The sequence below is a fragment of the Entelurus aequoreus genome, linkage group LG11 (genome assembly GCF_033978785.1).
Source record: "Entelurus aequoreus isolate RoL-2023_Sb linkage group LG11, RoL_Eaeq_v1.1, whole genome shotgun sequence".
NCBI classification, from domain to species: domain Eukaryota; kingdom Metazoa; phylum Chordata; class Actinopteri; order Syngnathiformes; family Syngnathidae; genus Entelurus; species Entelurus aequoreus.
Genome location: NC_084741.1, coordinates 34,923,020 through 34,949,161, shown reverse-complemented (window position 1 = coordinate 34,949,161; position 26,142 = coordinate 34,923,020). Strand labels below are relative to the sequence as shown.

General features: G+C 41.0%; 1 protein-coding gene across 1 annotated transcript in view; it reads right to left on the bottom strand.

The window, feature by feature from the left end:
• Positions 1–10,637, bottom strand: part of LOC133659647 (collagen alpha-1(XIV) chain-like) — a 324,062-nt gene extending 313,425 nt beyond the window's left edge. Inside the window, exons 1-2 of the mRNA XM_062062231.1 lie at positions 10,551–10,637; positions 10,414–10,477 (exon numbers count right to left, since the gene is read on the bottom strand). Coding sequence (XP_061918215.1) covers positions 10,414–10,477; positions 10,551–10,572 — 86 coding nt within the window. The 5' untranslated portion in view covers positions 10,573–10,637. The remainder of the gene's footprint in view (positions 1–10,413; positions 10,478–10,550) is intronic.
• Between the last annotated feature and the right edge of the window lie 15,505 nt (positions 10,638–26,142).

The following is a 26,142-nucleotide window of genomic DNA, read 5'->3' as shown; positions in this document are numbered from 1 at the left end:
CCCTGAAAAATACATTTAAAACACCTTGCTGGAAATACAGTATTAGCTTGTCTAACCAAGCAACTATATCGTTTATTTTAGTGTTCTAGTTTGTTTCGATCTTCGACAGTGGTTTTCTGAAGTGTTCCTGAGCCCATGTGGTGATATCCTTTACACACTGATGTCGGTTTTTGATGCAGTACCGCCTGAGGGATCGAAGGTCCGTAATATCCTCGCTTACGTGCAGTGATTTCTCCAGATTCTCTGAACCATCCATCCATCCATTTTCTACCGCTTGTCCCGTTTGGGGTCGTGGGGGGTGCCGGAGCCTATCTCAGCTGCATTCGGGCGGAAGGCGGGGTACACCCTGGACAAGTCGCCACCTCATCACAGGGCCAACACAGATAGACAGACAACATTCACACTCACATTCAAACACTAGTGTTGCCAATCAACCTATCCTTTTGAGGATATTATGCAGTGGTCCCCAAAACCGGGCCGCGGCCCGATACCGGTCTGTGGATCAATTGGTACTGGGCCGCACAAGAAATAAAACATAATATATATATATATATATATATATATATATATATATATATATATATATATATATATATATATATATATATATATATATATATATATATATTATTTAATTATTTTTTTAAATTATTAAATCAACATAAAAAACACAAGATACACTTACAATTAGTGCACCAACCCAAAAAACCTCCCTCCCCCATTTACACTCATTCGCACAAAAGGGTTGTTTCTTTCTGTTATTAATATTTCTGGTTCCTACATTATATATCAATATAGATCAATACAGTCTGCAGGAATACAGTCCGTAAGCACACATGATTGTATTTTTTATGACAAACAAAAAAAAAAAAAAAAAAAGACCACCACTGATATTATGGACCGTAGATGGTGAAATCCCTAAATTCCTTGCAATAGCTCCTTGAGAAATGTTGTTTTTAGACTGTTCGACAATTTGCTCACAAATGGGTTCACAAAGTGGGGACCTTCGCCCCATCCTTGTTTGTGAATGACTGAGCATTTCATGGAAGCTGCTTTTATACCTAATCATGACACCCACCTGTTCCCAATTAGCCTGTTCACCTGTGGGATGTTCCAAATAAGTGTTTGATGAGCATTCCTCAACTTTCTCAGTCTTTTTTGCCACTTGTGCCAGCTTTTTTGAAACATGTTGCAGACATCAAATTCCAAATTAGCTAATATTGGCAAAAAATAAAGTGTACCAGTTCGAACGTTAAGTAGCTTGTCTTTGCAGTCTATTCAATTGAATATAGGTTGAAAAGGATTTGTAAATCATTGTATTCTGTTTTTATTTACGATTTACAGAACGTGCCAACTTCACTGGTTTTGGATGTTGTATATGCATCCTTTGAGTAGGGGGAGTCATGACAATCAATAGCACTAAGAAGACGAAGCCTGGAAACATGTCCCCATTATTGTGGATACATCTTTAGAAAACCTTTTTTTTTCCAATGAACTTGATGTTAAAGATGTTGAATAAACACTTGAAGTGCATAAATAATTCCTTCTTTCTTGACACTCTTTGCTCATGCAAAATGAAACTGGATTAGTTTAGATTAAAAACTAAATTTAAAACACCCTTCATGACCTTAATGCGTATTTTGGGAAAAACAAATTCTGCTTGCCATAACCTTCATTTTTTCTAGTAAATGTTCGTCATCATTGAAATTGTACTTTTAATACAAGTGCATTATTTATTTTATTTTTTTAACTCAGCTGTTCGCCGCCAGGTGGATTATGGCCCCCACACACCACCGCTCTCATGTGCAGTGGCTGTGCAGAAACTATGTTTGCATATTTAAAGTACCGGGCACTCCATTAGAAGTACACTCAAATGACTAGATGAACTAACAGAAGATATCTGATCAAATCAATCAGTTTAATCGATAAACCCTGAAGTAGTTAGCGCTATATAAGTTGATCTTCAACATCTTCTTATGAATAAAAATCGTACATTTCATCATTTGACAGGTAATGTGATATTAAGTGACAAAATACACTAATATTGCCTTATTTTTTCTAAACATTCTACTCAAGTGAACTATTCCTCTAAATAGGATACTATTTGGTAACAGTAGAAGAGAAAGTCAAACACAAATACAAATAGACGGAATAGAAATTGAAAGAGTAAATTAAACCAAATTTCTAGGTATATTGATTGATGATAAATTGAACTGGAAATCTCATGTAAAAAATATGCAACATAAAGTAGAAAGAAACACGTCAATAATGAATAAAGCAAAACATGTTCTAGACCAAAAATCAATATTCTCTACTGCTCGCTAGTGTTACCATATCTGAGTTATTGTGTAGAAATATGGGGAAATAACTACAAAAGTACACTTCATTCATTAACGGTGTTACAAAAAAGATCAGTTAGAATAATACATAATGTTGGATATAGAGAACATACAAACCCTTTATTTATTGAATCAAAAATACTGAAATTCCACAACATAGTGAATTTGCAAACAGCTAAAATTATACACAAAGCAAACTATAATCTGCTACCCAAGAATATAAAACAATTCTTCTCAAAAAAAGAGGAGAAGTATAATCTTAGAGAAAAATGTAATTTAAAACATTTGTATGCACGTACAACACTTAAGACCTTCAGTATATCAGTATGTGGAATTAAATTATGGAATTGATTAAGCAAAGCAATCAAACAATGTACTAATATGATCCACTTCAAGAAACTCTTCAAACTTAAAGTGTTTACAAAGTACAAATAAGAAGAACCATGATAAACATTCTGAATTTATTTCATCCATCCATCCGTTCATTTTTTCAAAATAATCTTACTCATCTCACCATATGAAATGTAACTTACTTCACCGAGTATTATTTATTTATTTTTATTGTGATTACTTATGGAGTATAATGTGAATAAATTGAGAACAGGAAGGGAACAAAAGTTTTAGCAACTGTTATGTAAAAGAAAAGGGTTAGGATTAAATAAGCTTTGCTTCTTCCTACTCCTTTTCGAACATGTTGAAAAGAGAAACTGGAAATTGTGATGTATCATGTTGTATGCTTGCATGATCAAAATAAACTCAAACTCAACTCAACATTTCGACATTTAAAACAGGTTTCCATACAGTTAGTTGCCCATTTGTTAATTATTCTTTGTTGTAAGCATGGTGTGTATAGTGCTGTACACAGATTGTCAGAACTAGGGATGGTATTGTTTTGTAATTTTTTATATCAGATCGGTACTTAAAAATGGGTGCCGGTGCTTAAACAGTGCCTGAACCAAAACTTTAAATCATTTTAAAATGTGCACATTTTTGTAAAAAATAATTTAAGAAAATTAACTTTTTACTCTCGTGGGGCAGCACGGTGGAACAGGGGTTAGAGTGTGTGCCTCAAAAGACGAAGGTCTTGGGCTCGGGATCTTTCTGTATGGAGTTTGCATGTTCTCCCTGTGACTGCGTGGAGAACATGGCTTCCTCCCACTTCCAAAGTCATGCACTGGCAACACTAAAATTGGCACTAGTGTGAGAATGTTGTCTGTCTATCTGTGTTGGCCCTGTGATGAGATGGCGACTTGTCCAGGGTGTAAACCGCCTTCCGCCCGAATTCAGCTGAGATAGTCTCCATTACCCCTGCGACCCCGAAAGGGACAAGCGGTAGAAAATGGACAGATGGAACTTTTTACTCTCATGGAATTTTGGGACGTACAAGTTGAACAGACTAGTAATTGAAATATACTTTAATCAAATAAATTGATAAATAAATAATACATTTAAAAATAAGAAATAAAATCTTCATATATGTCGTAATTATTGCAGCAATACAAAACAAAGAGAATGTGCAAAACGCAACTTTTTTGTTAAAATCTTGATGCTGATAATTCTGACGTTGATGAATGCAACCTCGTGTTCCTGTGCACTTACTACTTCTACCAGGTAGAACAGGGAGCCTGATGATTAGATTGGGCACTGCTGCAGGCTTGTGTATTGTGCTAACATGAAAACTAGATTGTAGACAAAAATGAGGAAAATCTACCCTATTGCTCGCTGCCCCCTATAGCAGGGGTGGGCAATTAATTTTTACCGGGGGCCGCATGAGCAACCCGAGCACTGCTGGAGGGCCACATCGACAATATTTCAATTAAATTTTGCTCAATATTATTTTTGATATATACCGTAAGATAAATAATAATAATAATAATAATAATAATAATAATAATTAATAATAATACTTTCATTTAACCTAACTTAACTTTATACCAAAAGCACTGCTTTGGAAATCATTTGTACTCCTTTCAGAGATCACATTTAGTTTCCCTTAAACATCCTCATGTTGCACAATGAAATGTAAGCATAGGATGAAGTGTGCATTGCTGTAACTTTCTCTAGTAACAGCATTCCATGATTAATATAAATAAATTAACATTAATAATAAATGACAGAAAAATAAGCACCAGTATGACTGAGGAGTCATAGTGTAACTTTGTGTGGTGTTTGAGTTGTCCGACTTTTTGTGTGGCCATAAACGCACCAGTGGTTTAGTGGTATGCGTGTTGGTGACAGATGACAAGTTGGTTTTGGCCTGGTTTGTACGGCAGAAAATGACTAGTTTTTCGAGATAGAAGTGTTTTACACATGTTTTTGGTGTGGTTATGGCCGAATATAAACAGTTTTGCTCAATAAAGTGATCGATATAATTCTTGGCCTCGAAGCATCACGATAGACGTTACAATAATTGAACAGTTTTCAATTGAACGGTGTTGACGAACACCGTTAGGGCCGCTTGTTGTCACTGTCACTCAAAGTTGCATTGCAAAATTACACAGAATAAATGTGTTTATTTTGTTTAAATTCAGATGGGATTTGATTTGGTGCGCGGCATATATTTGCTGAGCGCAGAGGACGCTTGAGCAGTGCGCAATTGCGCAGGCGCGCACCTTAGAGGGAACGTTGCTTGGCAGTCCACGTCTTGTTGAAAACACGGCATTCGTCATCAACTTTTCTCTTTTTAGCGTCTCGGGTGTAAACCGTGCATCACTTGTCGCTGTGCACCTTCACTCACAGGTTACAAACGGACATACGCCCATAAATAACACTTTTCAAAATAAAAGCAGCACAGTTGAATTGCGCGCACGACATAGATGTTTTTTCAACTTTATTTTGTAATTTGTGATTGCAGCTGTTCACATTCACTCACATTCACGCACGTGCATACGTCCACACGGAAGTAATACAAATAACGCTTTTCAAAACAAAAGCAGCACCGTTGTATTGCACACTTGACATAGATACTTTTTTAAATGTATTTTGTAATTTATGATTGGCCTCACACGGGCCGGATAGGGACGCACAAAGGGCCGGATGTGGCCCGCGGGCAGCAGAATGCCCAGGTCTGCCCTATAGGGTTCTAAATACCGGATGATTACATTTACAACCCTATACACACCTCACATAGACCCAGCTATATTTATTTCAGCGTATTTTGTCAAAGATCCGAAATTTGGTTATACAGTGTAGTCAGTGTATAGCTTGTATAGCAGTAAATATTTACTATGCACTGAAAATGAGTCAACACACAACCATTATTGTCTAAATAGAAACACAATAATTGTGTCAGCCATTGTGACGGTAGTATTATGGTCCGGGGCTGCATGAGTGCTTCCACCGCATGGGAATGTCAGTTCACTGAGGGAAACATGAACTCCATGTGTCATGACGTGATAAGGATCCCCAAAACACCTCCAAGATAACAAGTGCCTCTCTGAATAAGGTGATGGTGTCTGTCTGGTGGAAGATCTCTTCCCACCTCAGCCCAATTGAGCACCTGTGAAGCAGTGTCAAGCCGAAAGTAGGTGGAGGAGCGCAAAGTGTATACCATCCACAACTGATGTCATCATGGTTGGATTGGATGACAATTTCAGTAACAACCAATGCAGCTCTGATTAAATCCATGCCCAAGAGGACTCAACAATTATTCTTACAGAGTCACACTAAATATCCACACCAGGGACACAGTTTGGACAGTGAGGTGTACTCACTTGCGTTGCCAACTTCTGCTGGGTTGCACCAGACATCACCGGAGGGCAAAAAAGTGTTCCTTGCCAGATGTCAAGTGAAAGCACAGTGAAACGTTTGCATTGTGAAATTGTTGGAATCGATATTATGTCAAAAGTTACGACATAGTTCCTAAGACAGTCCACCTCAGAAGGAAAAAGAAACAACCGAAGACAAACATTGCAGAGTTTGCAATGACCATGTTTTCTATGTCTGTATTACCTCACAATAAACTGTAAAAGCCTTTATTGATGCATTTACTTTTCTTATTTTCCAAATACTATATGAGCAGTTTTCTTTAGGAAACTTCCACATGAAATGGACAAGTGCCTTGTTGTTAAGCGCGCATGGTGCAATGTTGAGTCTTCGTATTAGTATTATTGCTGAAAAGTGTCAAACTAGATTAATGAATCTCTTGTAGGCTGCCTATCCCATGGCAGCGACAATCTCAATATCGCTATTCACTAAACATTGTTGGAAACCAAACATTGCTAGACTACAGGGAACTTGCAATAGGAGAGTAACTACAAAAACTAAACATATACATTATATATGTTATAAGTGAAGTGTTTTGACAATACACAAACCTAATAAGTCTAGCATTGTCTTTAATGGCTTTAGTGCTTAATGCGTGGACCCATCCAGATGTAAACAAATGATGTGGCTTGTATACTTTTGATCTCTTGAAGTGTATAAGGAAGCATCATTAACTGAATAGCTTGAAAAGTTAAATTCAGTAATGTTTATTTTTTTAAATCTTGTGAAGTCTTTCCTTTTAAGGATGTATGGATACAATCTATCACATTCAAGGTATTTTTTTTTTTATGAAGATGATATCTCAGACATCTGCACGAATGAATGATTCATATCAGGGTTTCCCCTCCATTGTAATTGATGTTGGCATTCCGCCATGGAAAAACAGCTGCCACACCTTAAATTTTTTTTTTTTTTTGGTGAAAACAAATTTAAGTAATATATTGTATGAATGGATATATATATAGCTTATTGTTGAGCACTATTGACTAATGATGCGCCGAAAATTCGGCCGCAGAAAAAATACTTTGATCACTACAACGTATAGCGAACTACAAAATGTGCAAAGTGCAAATATTAAGAGGACAGTGGCACTCTTTCAAGGAGAGAAAGTCCAGCTGGAGCAGCACCGCTTAGCAAATGTCACGTCAGACTCGGTGCAGCCCTCGCTGTTCGTTGCGGACATCGAGCGACTGAAGTAAATCTAAACACGAGTGCAGTCTTCAACAGTGGCGATTGCTCCAAAACTGCAAGGGAAGCTCAGCTTCCCATGGAATATCAAAAATAATAATTGTTCAAATATGTACTTTTGTGTACATTGACCAAATATACTTTTGTTCACAATCAGCTACTTTCACGACAGCTGACGCAACATTCTTCTCATTCATTGTGATAGCGTCACAGTGCATGAAACAGTGTTGAAGCTGAGCGTCCATTGACTTCAGTGGGGGAACATAGAGTGGGTCGTTCCACTATAGCCAAACTAGACCATCATTAGATAAATGCTCGGCTTTGTCCCCCGCACTGACGCCGAGCGTCTCTGGAAGTGAGTAGAAATGGGCTTGGCCTCGGCTGTCTTGGATGCCAGTCTTCTTCACGATGATTGGATGATCTGTCTGAGGCTGAATCCCTTTTTAATTTACGGCAATATAACCAAATCAGCTATCTTGAAATATAAACCACTGCCAGAGCTTTTTTTTTTACTTTTATTCCGTTGTTTCGTGTTGATATAGAGGATTTTACAATCTTGTGGGGACATTTTCTTTGTAAAATCGAGCATCTTTATATCTTTCATCAGTTATTGGAGATTGTATTCACGTTTAGGGAGTAGCTGAAAATGAGCTTTCCCTACTTGAAAAACCAGGAGCCGCCACTGGTCTCCCATAACACCAGAAAAAAGAGGTTTGTTGATAGTTATTTTTAATAAAGTGAAAGTCACTAAAATGATTGGATAACTGACTAGAAACTTGAAACTAAAATACATTGTACTGTGTACTGTGTACTGTGTAATAAGCAGAAGCAATTTTAAAAAAAAGAGCTCAACGATATCAGAAAAACTATGTAAATACATTTTAGTAATAATACCGATTTGTTTTTAAATGTATTTTTTTACTTTTTGTTTAGCCTTTTTAATCAAAATGTATGCATCATCGTTGATTATGCAAATTGTATGATGACATCATTTTGACCACACCCCCACCACCACAAGTATATTGGCAAGCTGAGAGGAAACACTGCATTATGAATGTTTGCCACTGAAGTCAAAACCGGAAGTGCCTCTTAGTCACGTGGTTGCAACCCAGCAATTTAGAAAATAATGGTTGACAGGAAAGAAAATCAATACTGCTATACACGCTGTACACTGTGTACTCCACAATATCCACGTTTCATTTTATATTACTGTCAATATACTGAAATGTGTTATATCCTTGTAACTGTTTTGGACTTGTGTTTGCTTCTTCCCTGTGTGTGGTAGTTTAGTTCCTGTCCTGGGCTTTTATTTTGTAAGTTGTTACTTCCTCGTTCTGTGCACAGGCTTCCACGCCTACTGCCTGATTGACAACCGGGACACACCTGTAGCCGGTTGCCAATCAGTCTCTTATCTTCCAGACAGGTTCGAAGCATTGCTGTATCTCATGCTTTGCGTACCGCCTATGCCTTTGCTTGACGTACACGTGTTGTTGACTTTACAAAAGAAGTCCCTTGTTTTGTGCATTTACTTTTGCACTCGTCGTCTTTTGTTTTTTTCCAGTCTGAGTTGCGTATTCTCCCACTACATTGTAAGTGCGTTTTTCTTTTGTTTATATTGAATCACAATATTTTACTCACCGTCTGCCACCCGTCTCTTCGTCTTTGGGGTCAAAGTTGCGTTCCAGTGCCTGACACAAATGGTTACTGAAATGCGAGGGGTGTACTCACGTCTGTGAGATAGTGTATTGTATTAGTCATTAGGGATGTCCAATAACATCGGACTGCCGATATTATCGGCCGATAAATGCTTTAAAATGTAATATCGGAAATTATCAGTATCGGTTTCATAAAGTAAAATGTATGACTTTTCAAAACGCTGCTGTGTACACGGATGTAGGGAGAAGTACAGAGCGCCAATAAACCTTAAAGGCACTGCCTTTACGTGCCGGCCCAATCACATAATATCTACGGCTTTTCACGCACACAAGGGAATGCAAGCCATACAGGTCACGCTGAGGGTGCCCGTATAAACAACTTTAACACTGTTACAAATACGCGCCACACTGTGAACCCACACCAAACAAGAATGACAAACACATTTCGGGAGAACATCCGCACCGTAACACAACATAAACACAACAGAACAAATACCCAGAACCCCTTGCAGCACTAACTCTTCCGGGGCGCTACAATATACAACCCCCGCTACCCCCTACCTCAAACCCCGCCCACCTCAACCTCCTCATGCTCTCTCAGGGAGAGCATGTCCCAAATTCCAAGCTGCTGTTTTGAGGCATGTTAAAAAAAAATAATGCACTTTGGGACTTCAATAATACAGTAAATATGGCAGTGCCATGTTGGCATTTTTTTCCATAACTTGAGTTGATTTATTTTGGAAAACCTTGTTACATTGTTTAATGCATCACAACAAAATTAGGCATAATAATGTGTTAATTCCACGACTGTATATATCGGTATCGGTTGATATCGGAATCAGTAATTTAGAGTTGGACAATATCGGAATATCGGATATCGACAAAAAAGCCATTATTGGACATCTCTATTAGTCATGTTTGTAACTATAAGAAAAGTAGCAAGCTCTATGTTAAATTGTGATTTTACAAAGCTAATATTGTGCAGTTGTTGCTGTTTTTGTTAACGCCTTGCTTGAGCACAGTAAGAAATGGATATAATTAAAGCCAGGGAACTATTAACATTGATTAGCTTAAAACAAGAATGTACGCTGACAAGAATGTACTCTGACAACAATGTATGGCTGCAAGTTTCCAAAAACAGAAAAGAAAATTGTTAAGTCAGGGTCATTTCCTTCTGTGCCAGCTCATTATGCTAGGATGCTATGCTATGCTAGCTCCCGGCGCTAGGTTAATAGGGCGTGTTGAAGTTTAAGTGTCCTTTTAATTTAGACACAAGCCATCAAAAAAGCAACAAAATGGTATACTTTTACACACCCACTGTGCTGTCTGGCTCGCCCTCGGGCTGCTGCAGCCATGGGAAATGGAGGCTGGTGAAATGTCTCCTTGGATGGGTGGAAACACACCAGGTGTGTCCCTGGGGCTCCTCGGCCAAACAACTGTCCTCCTGCCATAAACACTGTCATCACCTGGATGAGTAGTCATTCCTTCTTGTCCCCATCCTGTCTTTATGGCGCTCACTTTCATCTTCATCTGTGGACACACCAAATATGTAGGAAATGCACCACATTGCAATGAGTCATTGGAAGGTCAAATATCCTTCTACCTATTCCAGTGACTTGCACCATATCTCCCTGAAGACCAACTATATCTGTATAAAAATGTCAACGCCACACTGAAAACATGTGAATCATTAGCTCACCTTTGTTACTTCTTCTTCTACTTACCTGGAATCAGTGACTCGCTGTTGCCTCCTGTGATACAAAGTGGCATTACAAAAAAAAAAAGCCAGCAAGGTTCAAACACATTTCTTCTTCTTATTGGCCCTCTGCATATTCTGAAAATTACATACATTCATTATTAATACCCTCCATTCATCCATTTTCTACTGCTTGTCCCTTTTGAGGTGGCGGGGGGTGCTGGAGCCTATGTCAGCTGCATTCGGGCGGAAGGCGGGGTACACCCTGGACAAGTCGCCACCTCATAATAAAAAGGTGCTTACCAAAGGTAACCGCTGGGCCGTAATTGTTTCTGTATTTATAATTTTGGACCCACCGGCCTTAGGTGACATCCATCCATCCATCCATTTTCTACCACTTGTCCCTTTCGGGGTCGCGGGGGTGCTGGATCCTATGTCAGCTGCATTCGGGCGGAAGGCGGGGTACACCCTGGACAAGTCGCCACCTCATAATAAAAACGTGCTTATCAAAGTTAACCGCTGAGCCATAATTTTTTCTGTACTTATAATTTTGGACACACCGGCCTTAGGTGACATCCATCCATCCATCCAGTTTCTACCGCTTGTCCCTTTCGGGGTCGCGGGGGGTGCTGGAGCCTATCTCAGCTGCATTCGGGCAGAAGGCGGGGTACACCCTGGACAAGTCGCCACCTCCTTATAAAAATGTGCTTATCAAAGTTAACCGCTGGGTCGTAATTTTTTCTGTATTTATAATTTTGAACACACCGGCCTTAGGTGACATCCATCCATCCATCCATTTTCTACCGCTTGTCCCTTTCGGGGTCGCGGGGGGTTCTGGAGCCTTTCTCAGCTGCATTCGGGCGGAAGGCGGGGTACACCCTTGACAAGTCGCCACCTCATAATAAAAATGTGCTTATCAAAGTTAACCGCTGAGCCATAATTTTTTCTGTACTTATAATTTTGGACACACCGGCCTTAGGTGACATCCATCCATCCATCCAGTTTCTACTGCTTGTCCCTTTTGGGGTCGCAGGGGGTGCTGGAGCCTATGTCAGGTGCATTCGGGCGGAAGGCGGGGTATACCGTAGACAAGTCGCCACCTCATAATAAAAATGTGCTTATCAAAGTTAACCGCTGGGCCGTAACTTTTTCTGTATTAACCATTTTGGACACACCGGCCTTAGGTGACATCCATCCATCCATCCATCCATTTTCTACCGCTTGTCCCTTTCGGGGTCGCGGGGGGTTCTGGAGCCTTTCTCAGCTGCATTCGGGCGGAAGGCGGGGTACACCCTTGACAAGTCGCCACCTCATAATAAACATGTGCTTATCAAAGTTAACCGCTGAGCCATAATTTTTTCTGTACTTATAATTTTGGACACACCGGCCTTAGGTGACATCCATCCATCCATCCATCCAGTTTCTACTGCTTGTCCCTTTTGGGGTCGCAGGGGGTGCTGGAGCCTATGTCAGGTGCATTCGGGCGGAAGGCGGGGAATACCGTAGACAAGTCGCCACCTCATAATAAAAATGTGCTTATCAAAGTTAACCGCTGGGCCGTAACTTTTTCTGTATTAACCATTTTGGACACACCGGCCTTAGGTGACATCCATCCATCCATCCATTTTCTACCGCATGTCCCTTTCGGGGTCGCGGGGGGTGCTGGAGCCTATCTCAGCTGCATTCTGGCGGAAGGCGGGGTACACCCTGGACAAGTCGCCACCTCATAATAAAAATGTGCTTATCAAAGTTAACCGCTGGGTCGTAATTTTTTCTGTATTTATAATTTTGGACACACCGGCCTTAGGTGACATCCATCCATCCATCCATTTTCTACCGCTTGTCCCTTTCCGGGTCGCGGGGGGTGCTGGAGCCTATCTCAGCTGCATTCGGGCGGAAGGCGGTGTACACCCTGGACAAGTCGCCATCTCATGATAAAAATGTGCTTATCAAAGTTAACCGCTGGGCTGTAATTTTTTCTGTATTTACAATTTTGGACACACCGGCATTAGGTGACATCCATCCATCCATCCATTTTCTACCGCTTGTCCCTTTCGGGGTCGCGGGGGGTTCTGGAGCCTTTCTCAGCTGCATTCGGGCGGAAGGCGGGGTACACCCTGGACAAGTCGCCACCTCATCATAAAAATGTGCTTATCAAAGTTAACCGCTGGGTCGTAATTTTTTCTGTATTTATAATTTTGGACACACCGGCCTTAGGTGACATCCATCCATCCATCCATTTCCTACCGCTTGTCCCTTTCGGGGTCGCGGGGGGTTCTGGAGCCTTTCTCAGCTGCATTCGGGCGGAAGGCGGGGTACACCCTGGACAAGTCGCCACCTCATAATAAAAATGTGCTTATCAAAGTTAACCGCTGGGCCGTAATTTTTTCTGTATTAACAATTTTGGACACACCGGCCTTAGATGACATCCATCCATCCATCCATTTTCAAGGTTCAAGGTTCAAGGTTCAACTTTATTGTCCCCGCGGAGAAATTTGTCTTGGGGACAGTGCATCATTGCTTTCATAACATGCACAAAAACAACAGAACAAAAACACAAGCACAGACACAACCACAACCAGACAACTAACATTTAAACATCAGAACATGGAGCTTGATAGACATAGGTGGCACTTTGATGTAGACATAAAATCTACAGTATGGAGATAAAGATAAAGTACCTGTGACGATCGGTCACTTCATTTCTGTTTGTCTCCTTGGTTTTTGTATTACTTCCGGTCAGTGCTCTTATTTTGTTAAATTTCCTGTTCCGCGGAGCACTGTTTTCTCTTCACCTGCCGTTGATTGGCAGCCGGTCCACACCTGCTGCCAATCAGCATATGTCTATTTATGTTTTCTCTCGAGCACTCCTCAGTGCTCGATGATAGACTTCTATGTTTGGAACAATTCTGCAAGACTGCTTTATTTTCTGTTTATGTTAATTAAAATCATCTTACCTGGACATCCTCCTCCTGGTTCTTGCATCTTGGGGACACACAAACTGCAGCCATGCGAGTTCCTCACAGTATCATCGAGCCAGAATGCTGTGTTCTCGCGAGAGCCCCTGTCGGCGACGCACAGCCGACGTTCTGGACCGCACAATTCATAGAGGACTTGAAAACCAGGTTTGTGCGGTCCCAGCCCACAGCAGGCTCGGACCTTCTCCCTCCGCATCGACCGCCGGTTCCGGCTCTCCGACCGGCGCGGCCACCGCCGCCTTCACTCCTTCCGGCTAGGCCGCCGGTTCCGGCTCTCCGACCGGCGCGGCCACTGCCGCCTTCCCTCCTCCCGGCTAGGCCGCCGGTTCCGGCTCTCCGACCGGCGCGGCCACTGCCGCCTTCCCTCCTCCCGGCTAGGCCGCCGGTTCCGGCTCTCCGACCGGCGCGGCCACCGCCGCCATCTTCCCTGTCGCCTGCTGTGCATCCTGTCCCGGCTCCACGGCAATCGCCTGTGCCGGCGCGTCGACCTCCGGTTCCCACACCGCGTCGCACGCCGGTCGCAGCCCCGCGTCGCACGCCGGTCGCAGCCCCGCGTCGCACGCCGGTCGCGGCGCCACAACGACCAACACCGGCTGAGCGCCCAGCACCCGTTCCTGCTCCAAGGCAGCTTCCAGCAGCTGCACCACGGCTGCTATCCCTTCCAGCACCCGCTCGTCCTGCCAGTCCGGCGAAGGCTCCAGTGGAGCCTTCCATGATGTCCCTCCTGGCCTCCTGCTGGGACTCGGCGAGGGACGTGTCTTTTTCCCTCCTCCTGGCCCCCTACCGCCCGTCCCTGGTTTTCGCACCGGGGGACATCAACAACCCGGAACTCCTTCTCCCTGTGGTGGACGGCGTCTGGCATCCGCCTACTGGAGGGGGGGCTACTACCAGCAGCAGTGCAGCCAAGCACACGCCGCTGTCATCCCCGCCATCGTCTCCTCCCACGGAGACATCATCGCCGCCACCTTCATCTTCCCAGGCGCGCCTTCCCACGGCGCAGACATCTTCCGCGTCACCGGCGGGACACTGCACGGTGCCGCCATCGAAGACTCCTCCCATGGCGCTGTCGTCATCGTCGCCGCCGGCTGTGCGACCTCCTCATCCGCCAAAGACGCGGCGGTGTTATGGACTTCCTCCGCGCTGTCTGCTGCGATCTGCAGAACCTGCGTTTGGACCTTTGCAGCCGTTGGTGCTCAGGTACCACGAGCTTCCGCCTCCTTGTCGGCCACTAATGTGGCCGTTCCGCGGTCGCCCACCTCGCGAGTGGCAGCGGCGTTCAACGCGTCGCCGCCACCTGACTCTCCCTCGCTGGCTGCGAGGACATTTGGCCTGGCGACCCTCCACCAATTCCTCCCTCCACCCTCCCGTAATTTTTGGACTTTTTCCATTCTTGTTTCCAGGGAACATCTGGAATCTGTTCCTTGAGGGGGGGTCCTGTGACGATCGGTCACTTCATTTCTGTTTGTCTCCTTGGTTTTTGTATTACTTCCGGTCAGTGCTCTTATTTTGTTAAATTTCCTGTTCCGCGGAGCACTGTTTTCTCTTCACCTGCCGTTGATTGGCAGCCGGTCCACACCTGCTGCCAATCAGCATATGTCTATTTATGTTTTCTCTCGAGCACTCCTCAGTGCTCGATGATAGACTTCTATGTTTGGAACAATTCTGCAAGACTGCTTTATTTTCTGTTTATGTTAATTAAAATCATCTTACCTGCACATCCTCCTCCTGGTTCTTGCATCTTGGGGACACACAAACTGCAGCCATGCGAGTTCCTCACAGTACCAGTGTGCATTGCACTAGAGCTCATGGATAAAGTGCTGTGTGCTAAAGTGCTTAGTTCTAAAGTGCTATGTGCTAAAGTGCTAAGCGCTAAAGTGCTTTGTGCTAAAAAAAAAAGTGCTAACCTATGTATTAACATTCTGTTATAAAAATTAATAATGTGAATAAAAATGTGCCTATCAAAGTTAACCGCTGGGCCGTAATTTTTTCTGTATTTATAATTTTGGACACACCGGCCTTAGGTGACATCCATCCATCCATCCATTTTCTACCGCTTGTCCCTTTTGGGGTCGCGGGGGGTGCTGGAGCCTATGTCAGCTGCATTCCGGCGGAAGGCGGGGTACACCCTGGACAAGTCGCCACCTCATAATAAAAATGTTAGAGTTAGAGTTAGAGTTTGAGTTTATTTCGAACATGCAAGCATACAACATGATACATCACAATTTCCAGTTTCTCTTTTCAACATGTTCGAAAAGGAGTAGGAAGAAGCAGAGCTTATTTAATCCTACCCCTTTTCTTTACATAACAGTTGCTGAAACTTTTTTATTCACTTCCTGTTCTCAATTTATTCACAATAAACTCCATAGGTAATCACAATAAAAATAAATAAATAAATAATAGTAAGAATTTAATAATAATAATTGGTGAAGAAAGTCATATTTCATATGATGAGATAAGTAAGATTACTTTAAGAATGAATGAATGAATGGATGAAATAAATTGAAAATGTTTGTCATGGTTCTTCTTCTTTGTACTTTGTAAACACTTTAAGTTTGAAGAGTTTCTTGAAGTGGATCATATTAGTACATTGTTTGATTGCTTTGCTTAATCCATTCCATAATTTAATTCCACATACTGATATACTGAAGGTCTTAAGTGTTGTACGTGCGTACAAATGTTTTAAATTACATGTTTCTCTAAGATTATATTTCTCCTCTTTTGTTGAGAAGAATTGTTGTATATTCTTGGGTAGCAGGTTATAGTTTGCTTTGTGCATAATTTTAGCTGTTTGCAAATTCACTATGTCGTGGAATTTCAGTATCTTTGATTCAATAAATAAAGGATTTGTATGTTCTCTATATCCAACATTATGTATTATTCTAACTGATCTTTTTTGTAACACCGTTAATGAATGAAGTGTACTTTTGTAATTATTTCCCCATATTTCTACACAGTAGCTCAGATATGGTAACACTAGTGAGCAGTATAGACTATGAAGTGATTTTTTGTCTAGAACATGTTTTGCTTTATTTATTATTGACGTGTTTCTTGCTACTTTATGTTGTATATTTTTTACGTGAGATTTCCAGTTCAATTTATCATCAATCATTATACCTAGAAATTTGGTTTCATTTACTCTTTCAATTTCTATTCCGTCTATTTGTATTTGTGTTTGACTTTCTCTTCTACTATTACCAAATAGCAGAGGTGTGGACTCGAGTCACATGACTTGGACTCGAGTCAGACTCGAGTCATGAATTTGATGACTTTAGACTCGACTTGACAAAATGTAAAGAGACTTGCAACTCGACTTAGACTTTAACATCAATGACTTGTGACTTCACTTGGACTTGAGCCTTTTGACTTGACATGACTTGCTACTTTCCCCAAAACCTAAAGCTTAAAAAGTTATTTGGGAGCGCTCCGTAGCTTTCATTTTGTACGTGTCTGTCTATCAGCGTGTGTGCTGCGTGTCAGCGTGTGTGCTCTCAGTACAACAGCCAATCAAATTAGATCTATGTTGTTTTCATCACACAGCATTGATCCAATCAAATTGCAGGACAACCAATGAACAAGAGTTGTCAAACAACGTGCCAGTGAGAAAGATTTATACCAAAGTTGGTTTCGTTCGGGTATAAAAACTACGACTTGGTCAAAGAATTGCCGTATGCAAATCACGCAGTTCGAATATTACAGACGGAGACGCAACAACTTCCAACTTCGTTCGACATTTGAAGTTGCACAAAGAAGGGTAAGTTTTGAATGTAAGATAACGTTTATTGGCTAAGTAACATGACTTTTATTTGCTGTGTAGTCAAATCAGTGAGGCTGTAAACTCACTGCTAACGTCATAACCATAGACATCTTATAAGTAGACACAGCATCGAGCGCTACTGCCTACTGGCGCAGACGAGACGCGGGGCCGCCATCTTGGAGTGGTGATCCGCTCCACTCAGTGAAAATCATTTGGCAGGAGCAATGAACTGTCAATGCATTTAATTCATTTTACCTCACTGAATACCACTCATTTTCACGTGCTTTTTTGTCATACGTGTAGCTATGATAACGGACACATGTTTTATTATTCATAGTTTGCTTAACAGTAATAGAATATTCTTATACGCTATAAATGACCAGACGTCCGAGATTAAAACTGGGAATATAATCCCAGAGAAGGGGGAAAAAAACGGTCAGATATTTTTAAATTGAAGAAACAATATGATTACGTTATATATACATGCTACATAAACAATGTATGAATACATTAGATATCTATATATTTTAAAGACCGTATCTCTGTTGCTGCAGCAGCAGAGAGTTTATTCTGTCTTGACACTTTGTATTGATATTTTGTATTACATTCTTCCCTTAAATGATCATGTTTACAGTGATTGTTATATATGAATTTTTTATGTATGTCGCTTTGGATAAAAGCATCTGCCAAATACTTAAACATATATAAACACCTGAAAGTCTTTATATCAGCTAAAACCACCAATCTGTTTCACTGGATTCAGAATAAAACCAAATTCTGTTTTACCCAACAATGTTAGTATTTGAATATTGTTACTTGAAGACTTATTCCTGGTTACAATTATACTGTTAAGAAAGTATTGTCTTATATTTTGCCTAAAATGAGAATGCATTATAATCAATGGCGGCTGGTGAATTTTGTTTTAGGTGGGGCTGAAAGTTTGTAAACCAAACCCCTTTAGGGGCGTCATCCTCCCCCAGAAGATTTATTTGTGATTTTCACGTACAAATATTGAAGATCCTTGCTCCTTCTCAACTCTGTGGTAATGTTATTTTCATAAAATACAACCAATAGTACATTAATGTTAAATCTTACTTGTGAAAAGTAATCCCCCGATTCCTATTTTCAACAGTCCGCTCGTTTGAGCAGGAAAACGCTGAACACCAGCCTGGCATCTTTGTTTTCTACCTGTCAACTATCAGTTTAGGCTGCTCGCCGGCTCCTCATCACCACTTCAAGATGCAAATTGCTCGCGTCACAGCAACCAATATTGCGTCTACTTATAAGATGTTTATGGTTATAACGTCATTTCAAACACGGCAATATGTTGCGTCCACTGCAGTTTGCTACCTTATTCATACTTTTTGTCAAGTGATTTTTTAAGCAGGGTTGCATGAGGTACCTACACTTAACGTTACGTTAGTCAATGTATCACACACAGTAACGTAACGTTAGACGGCGGTCAGCAGCACCGCGTATTTTAGCCACCTACAAAAAGACAAACATAGTCAAATAAAGGTCAGTTAAAATATATACTATATTAAGAATATGTGTACATATTGCATAGGGCCCTGACATCTAAAAAGTACAACTCTGTTCATTGTTATGTTCATGTATTTGTTATGTTTTTCATGTGTATGCACACATCAACACACATACAGTATGAGATGAGATCAAAGAGATAAGGTAAGAACAGAATAGAAACTGCTGTGGAACTAGTTACAATGCAATATGCCATGGAAATACAATGTTAACACTTTTGTACAAATAAGTACAGTTGCACTTGTTTTTGCAAATGTGTTTATTCTGTAAAGGAATGAGTTAAATGTTTAAAAATGTTTAAACTATTAAAATGACTGGTTAATAGTGCTATTATGAATTGCAATGTCAGTACTATTTTCTTTCCTGCTATTTCAAATGCACTTGTTTTAATAAATAAATACAGTGGTTTAAAAGCATACACAATCTGTGTAAAAATATTAGTCTGTGGTCAAAAGGACTTGAAAGGACTCGAAACTCAAAATGCAGGACTTGTGACTTGACTTGAGACTTTCCAGTCTTGACTTTGGACTTGACTCGGGACTTGCCTGTCTTGACTCGGGACTTGACTCGAGACTTGAGGGCAAAGACTTGAGACTTACTTGTGACTTGCAAAGCAATGACTTGGTCCCACCTCTGCCAAATAGCATTATTTTAGTTTTACTAAGATTCAACGATAGTCTGTTTTTGTCAAACCATCTTTTTAATTTGTTAATTTCTTCTGTTATTATTTGTATTATCTCCTGTGTGTTCTCTCCTGAACAAAACGCTGTTGTATCATCCGCAAATAATACTAACTTTAAATCTTTTGTAACTTTACAAATGTCATTTATATAGAGATTGAATAATTTAGGTCCTAATATTGATCCCACCACAGGATATATTTAGCGTTGTAGACATGTGTTCACCTAGCTTCACGTATTGTTTCCTGTTCGTTAGATAACTTCTTATCCAGTTTAAGACTAACCCTCTGATGCCATATCGTTCTAGTTTTTTGATTAAAATATTGTGATTAATTGTGTCAAATGCTTTAGTTAGATCCATAAAAACTGCTGCTGCACATTTTTTACTGTCTATTGCATTGGTAATTTCTTCTGTAATTTCAATTAAAGCCATTGAAGTTGAGACATTAGCTCTGTATCCATATTGGTTCTCTTCGAGTATTCTATTTTTATTTATGAAACTCTCTAATCTGTTATTAAACAGTTTTTCAATGATTTTAGAAAATTGTGGAAGTAAAGAAACAGTGTGCTTATCAAAGTTAACCGCTGGGCCGTAATTTTTTCTGTATTTATAATTTTGGACACACCGGCCTTAGGTGACATGTAAAGGCTAAAATTATGAGGGATCTAAACTAAGGATATCATTGTGGTTTGTGTAGCCTTTTAAAACATTTGTGATTAAAGGCTCTATAAGAAAACTTTGATTGATTGTGGATTGATTGATGAAATTACAACACTACACAAAATCTGACACGTCTGTTCCTCGTGATAAAAATGCCTCATCGGAAAACATTAAAAATTAAAAAGGTTGACCCTATATTTATTTTAACATTAACAAAAGCAATTTTTTGTTTACATTTCAATTGACACTGGTGGATTACAATTATTTTATAGCAATGTTCGTCCATCAAATGGCGCTACTTTTTCCCATTCAAAGCACAAAGCAAAATTTTTAGTTTCGTTTTTTTCAAGGGTGACTTGCCAAGTTGCCACTGAAATAAAATGTCTTAACTGGGAGTGATGTGTTTTTCCAAAAAAAAAGTCTGTCTGTTTTGTTTTTTTTGTTAATATTAGGGACGGCGTGGCGAAGTTGGTAGAGTGGCTGTGCCAGCAATCGGAGTGTTGCTGGTTACTGGGGTTCAATTCCCACCTTCTACCTTCATAGTCACGTCCGTTGTGTCCTTGGGCAAGACACTTCACCCTTTGCCTCTGATGGCTGCTGGTTAGCGCCTTGCATGGCAGCTCCCGCCATCAGTGTGTGAATGTGTGTGTGAATGGGTAAATGTGGAAATACTGTCAAAGCGCTTTGAGTACCTTGAAGGTAGAAAAGCGCTATACAAGTACAACCCATTTATCATTTATCATTTATAAACATACTGGCCTTGACAGGGGTAAATCCCCAAAATAAAAGTACATGAAGACTCCAGACATAATTACTTTGGGTCAAGGTTAAGGTGGGAGGGAAAAAAGCTGTCATTTTCTAAAAATAATAATAACTCAAATAAGAATTGTTGTTGTAAATATGTCACTGTAGACAAAATAATGAAACTATGTGTTGTTGCCAACCATACACCCAGGGACGTGCACATGATTATAGAGGGGCAGGGGCTCAAAGTCAGAAAAGGGCAGAATTTTTTTTTTTGGTCCTTTACACAATATGGAAATTAATGTAAAATTAAATTTGCTAATAGGAAGCTACCTACTTAGCTGTGTGTCCTTTGTAGGTAAAAGTGATTGCCATTTCTTTTGTGTCAACAAATTACTGTCATAATGAGTTAATTCACATTATCATAGGCTTGGAAGACATGAAAAGCAACAAAACACTGGTTTATTATTAGGCTATTTATTGTTAAAGATAAGCACTTTAATATTGAACATTGAACAGTGCAACATGAACTTTGAAAAAAAATACAAAAATAAATACCCAAATGGAAAAAAATTCAATGTGAAAATCTGTCCTTCTTCCCTTAACTTGATGAAAACACCATCAAGTTGTAACTTATGGTCTTTCTCACTTAATGCTCAGACTAAACAACTGAAATGCAATACAGGGCCAAAAATATGGACCAGGGGCCAGTACAGGGCTGTAGGATGGAGGCCACCCATACCCAAATATGCTCCTCAATGTAAATTCAGGGCTTCCATGAAATGCTGTGAAATCATCAATTTTAGCCATGCATTAAGAGGTCTGCTACCCTTAGCTCAGGGGTCGGCAACCCGCGGCTCTAGAGCCGCATGCGGCTCTTTAGCGCCGCCCTAGTGGCTCTCTGGAGCTTTTTCAAAAATGTATGAAAAATGGAAAAAGACGACGGGAAAAAAATATATTTTTGGTTTTAATATGGTTTCTGTAGGAGGACAAACATGACACAAACCTCCCTAATTGTTAGAAATCACACTGTTTGTATTAAACATGCTTCACTGATTCGAGTATTTGGCGAGCGCCATTTTGTCCTACTAATTTTGGCGGTCCTTGAACTCACCGTAGTTTGTTTACATGTATAACTTTCTCCGACTTTCTAGGACGTGTTTTATGCCACTTCTTTTTCTGTCTCATTTTGTCCACCAGACTTTTAACGTTGTGCATTAATGCACAAAGGTGAGTTTTGTTGATGTTATTGACTTGTGTGGATTGCTAATCAGACATATTTGGTCACTGCATGACTGCAAGCTAATCGATGCTAACATGCTATTTAGGCTGTACATATTGCATCACTATGCCTCATCTGTAGGTATATTTGAGGTCATTTAGTTTCCTTTAAGTCCTCTTAATTCAATTTATATCTCATGACACACTATCTCAGGGGTGGGCAATTAATTTTTACCGAGCAACCCGAGCACTGCTGGAGGGCCATATCGACAATATTTCAATTACATTTTGCTCAATGTTATTTTTGATATATACCGTAAGATAAATAATAATAATAATAATAATAATAATAATTAATAATAATTAATAATAATAGTAATACTTCAACATAGTGTGTGTAACAGCATTCCATGACTAATATAAATAAATTAACATTAATAATGAATGACAGTAAAATAAGCACACGTATGACTGATGAGTCATAGTGTAACTTTGTGTGGTGTTTGAGTTGTCCGACTTTTTTGTGTGGCCATAAACGCACCAGTGGCTTAGTGCTATGCGTGTTGGTGACAGATGACAAGTTGGTTTTGGCCTGGTTTGTACGGCAGAAAATGACTAGTTTTTCGAGAGTGTTTTATTCATGTTTTTGGTGTGGTTATGTCCGAATATAAACAGTTTTGCTCAATAAAGTGATCAATATAATTCCTGTCTTCGAAGCATCTCGATAGACGTTACAATAATTGAACGGTGTTCAATTGAACGGTGTTGACGAACACCGTTAGGGCCGCTTGTTGTCACTGTCACTCAAAGTTGCATTGCAAAATTACATAGAATAAATATGTTTATTTTGTTTAGAATTCAAATGGGATTTGATTTGGTGCGCGGCATATATTTGCTGCGCGCAGCGGACGCTTGAGCAGTGCGCAATTGCGCAGGCACGCACCTTAGAGGGAACGTTGCTTGGCAGTCCATGTCTTGTTGGAAACACGCCATTCTTCATCAACGTTTCTCTTTTTAGCGTCTCGGGTGTAAACCGTGCATCACTTGTCGCTGCATGTGCACCTTCACTCGCAGGTTACACACGGACACATGCCCATAAATAATACTTTTCAAAATAAAAGCAGCACAGTTGTATTGCGCGCACGACATAGATGTTTTTTCAACTTTATTTTGTAATTTGTGATTGCAGCTGTTCACATTCACTCACAATCACGCACACGCATACGTCCACACGGAAGTAATACAAATAACGATTTTCAAAACAAAAGCAGCACCGTTGTATTGCACACTCGACATAGATACTTTTTAAAATGTATTTTGTAATTTATAATTGGCCTCACGCGGGCCGGACAGGGACGCACAAAGGGCCGGATGCGGCCCACAGGCCGCAGAATGCCCGGGTCTGCACTATCTGTATGTAATATGGCTTTTAATTTTTTGCGGCTCCAGACAGATTTGTTTTTTGTGATTTTGGTCCAATATGGACTTTTAACATTTTGGGTTGCCGACCCCTGCCTTAGCTGCTTCCTGGCGCTCCTTCTCCTTCCTTTTCTGTATCCTTTCTTTTTTTGGCATTGTGCTGCAGGCATAATCAACATGAATCAAATTTAAATACAGATGGTAATATTCCTAACAGATAACCTACATCTTATATCCCCAGAATGCTGAAATTATTATTATTATTAATAATAATAATAATTATTATTATTATTATTAATAATAATAATTTGTCACCGATTCTGTTCATAACTTTTATGGACAGAATTTCTAGGCGCAGTCAAGGCGTTGAGGGGATCCGGATTGGTGGCTGCAGGATTATGGTCTCTGCTTTTTGCAGATGATGTGGTCCTGATGGCTTCATCTGGCCAGGATCTTCAGCTCTCACTGGATCGGTTCGCAGCTGAGTGTGAAGCGACTGGGATGAGAATCAGCATCTCCAAGTCCGAGTCCATGGTTCTTGCCCGGAAAAGGGTGGAGTGCCATCTTCGGGTTGGGGAGGAGATCTTGCCCCAAGTGGAGGAGTTCAAGTACCTCGGAGTCTTGTTCACGAGTGAGGGAAGAGCGGATCATGAGATCGACAGGCGGATCGGTGCGGCGTCTTCAGTAATGCGGACGCTGTATCGGTCCGTTGTGGTGAAGAAGGAGCTGAGCCGCAAGGCAAAGCTCTCAATTTACCGGTCGATCTACGTTCCCATCCACACCTATGGTCATGAGCTTTGGGTTATGACCGAAAGTGTTATGGTTACTAAGGGGAGGTGACGGCGACAGATACTAGATGGCAGTAAGGTTCACTATTATATATATATATATATATATATATATATATATATATATATATATATATATATATATATATATATATATATATATATATATATTATATTATATATTATAATAATAATACTCGGACGCTAGCTCGGGGTCAGGTGCTAGCTCGGACGCTAGCTCGGGGTCAGGTGCTAGCTCGGACGCTAGCTCAGGGTCAGGTGCTAGCTCGGACGCTAGCTCGGGGACAGGTGCTAGCTCGGACGCTAGCTCGGGGACAGGTGCTAGCTCGGTGACTGGTGGCTGCGGTTGAGAAAAGCAGAAGACAGGGGATATTTGTCTGGCAGGTGGTAGCCTGCCTGGGTGCAGCTGTGCTACCACATCAGCACAGCCACCAGTGCTAAAATGGAAGAGACTAGTACTACCCCCCCCCTCCGAACGCGGATGCCAGACGCTTCCAGCTGACTGAGGGACAGTCACTAAGGGTGGGAGGTGGGTGGCTAGGCGGCAGGTAAATTCTTCTATCCCTACAGCACTGCTAAACAGTCCAAGATTTTGCTGAGGTGGGCTAGAAAAATTGTCCAGGGTGGATTGAAAAGAAAAAGACATAATGAGGGGCAAAAAGAAAGGAGGAAGAAAAAAAAGAAAAAGTCACTGGGGGCGGGGCTAAGGAAGTGTGCCGTCAGGTCCCTAATCAATTGGCCGGAGTATACTGTTATGGTTACTAAGGGGAGGTGACGGCGACAGACACTAGATGGCAGTAAGGTTCACTATTATATATATATATATATATATATATATATATATATATATATATATATATATATATATATTATATATATATATATATATATATATAATATATATATATATATATATATTATAATAATAATAATAATATCAACAAAACAACTAAACTATAGAATGAAGTGTGTGACCAAAATACAAGAGTGTGAAGTAATACTATGTGTGTAATTTAACTGAAGTGTGTTACCAAAGTGTTGACGAGAGCAAACGGGCAGCCCATGGGGCAGGCAGGTGATCCGGGCGAGAGAGAAGCATCAGAAGAAAGTCCAAGCGGGAGGTCGAGAATCCAAAAGGCAGTCCGGGGGGCAAGGGGAACAACGAGGGATCACAGGGGAACACGGGAAGCGCTGCGGGAAGACAACAAGAACATCAGAACAATGGAAACATGGAAGTCACAGGGAAGGAGCAAGTTCGCGGGATGGAAGCCAGATACAGGACGCTTACAAGGGTAAAGAAGACTATACTCCGGCGCCGCCTGGCAGGTTCTGCGAGCTTATGAAGGCAGGTCCTTCATTAAGTGCAGGTGTGCAGAATGCCGGTGATCGTTTGCAGCTGGCGGCTGCCGCGGGGCGGAGACGCGCACAGCGCGCTCCTGGATGTGCGCGCCTGTGGGCGTGTCCCGAGGTGCGCTCACTGGAGCGCGCAGACGGATGAGAGGCGTTGGCAGGAGCCTGAGCCGTAACAGAAAGGACAAGATCACGGGTACAAGCGGCCGAAATGAGTTTCCTCCGCCGGGTGGCGGGTCTCTCCCTTAGAGATAGGGTGAGTAGCTCTGTCATCCGGGGGGAGCTCAAAGTAAAGCCACTGGTCCTCCACATCGAGAGGAGCCAGATGAGGTGGTTCAGGC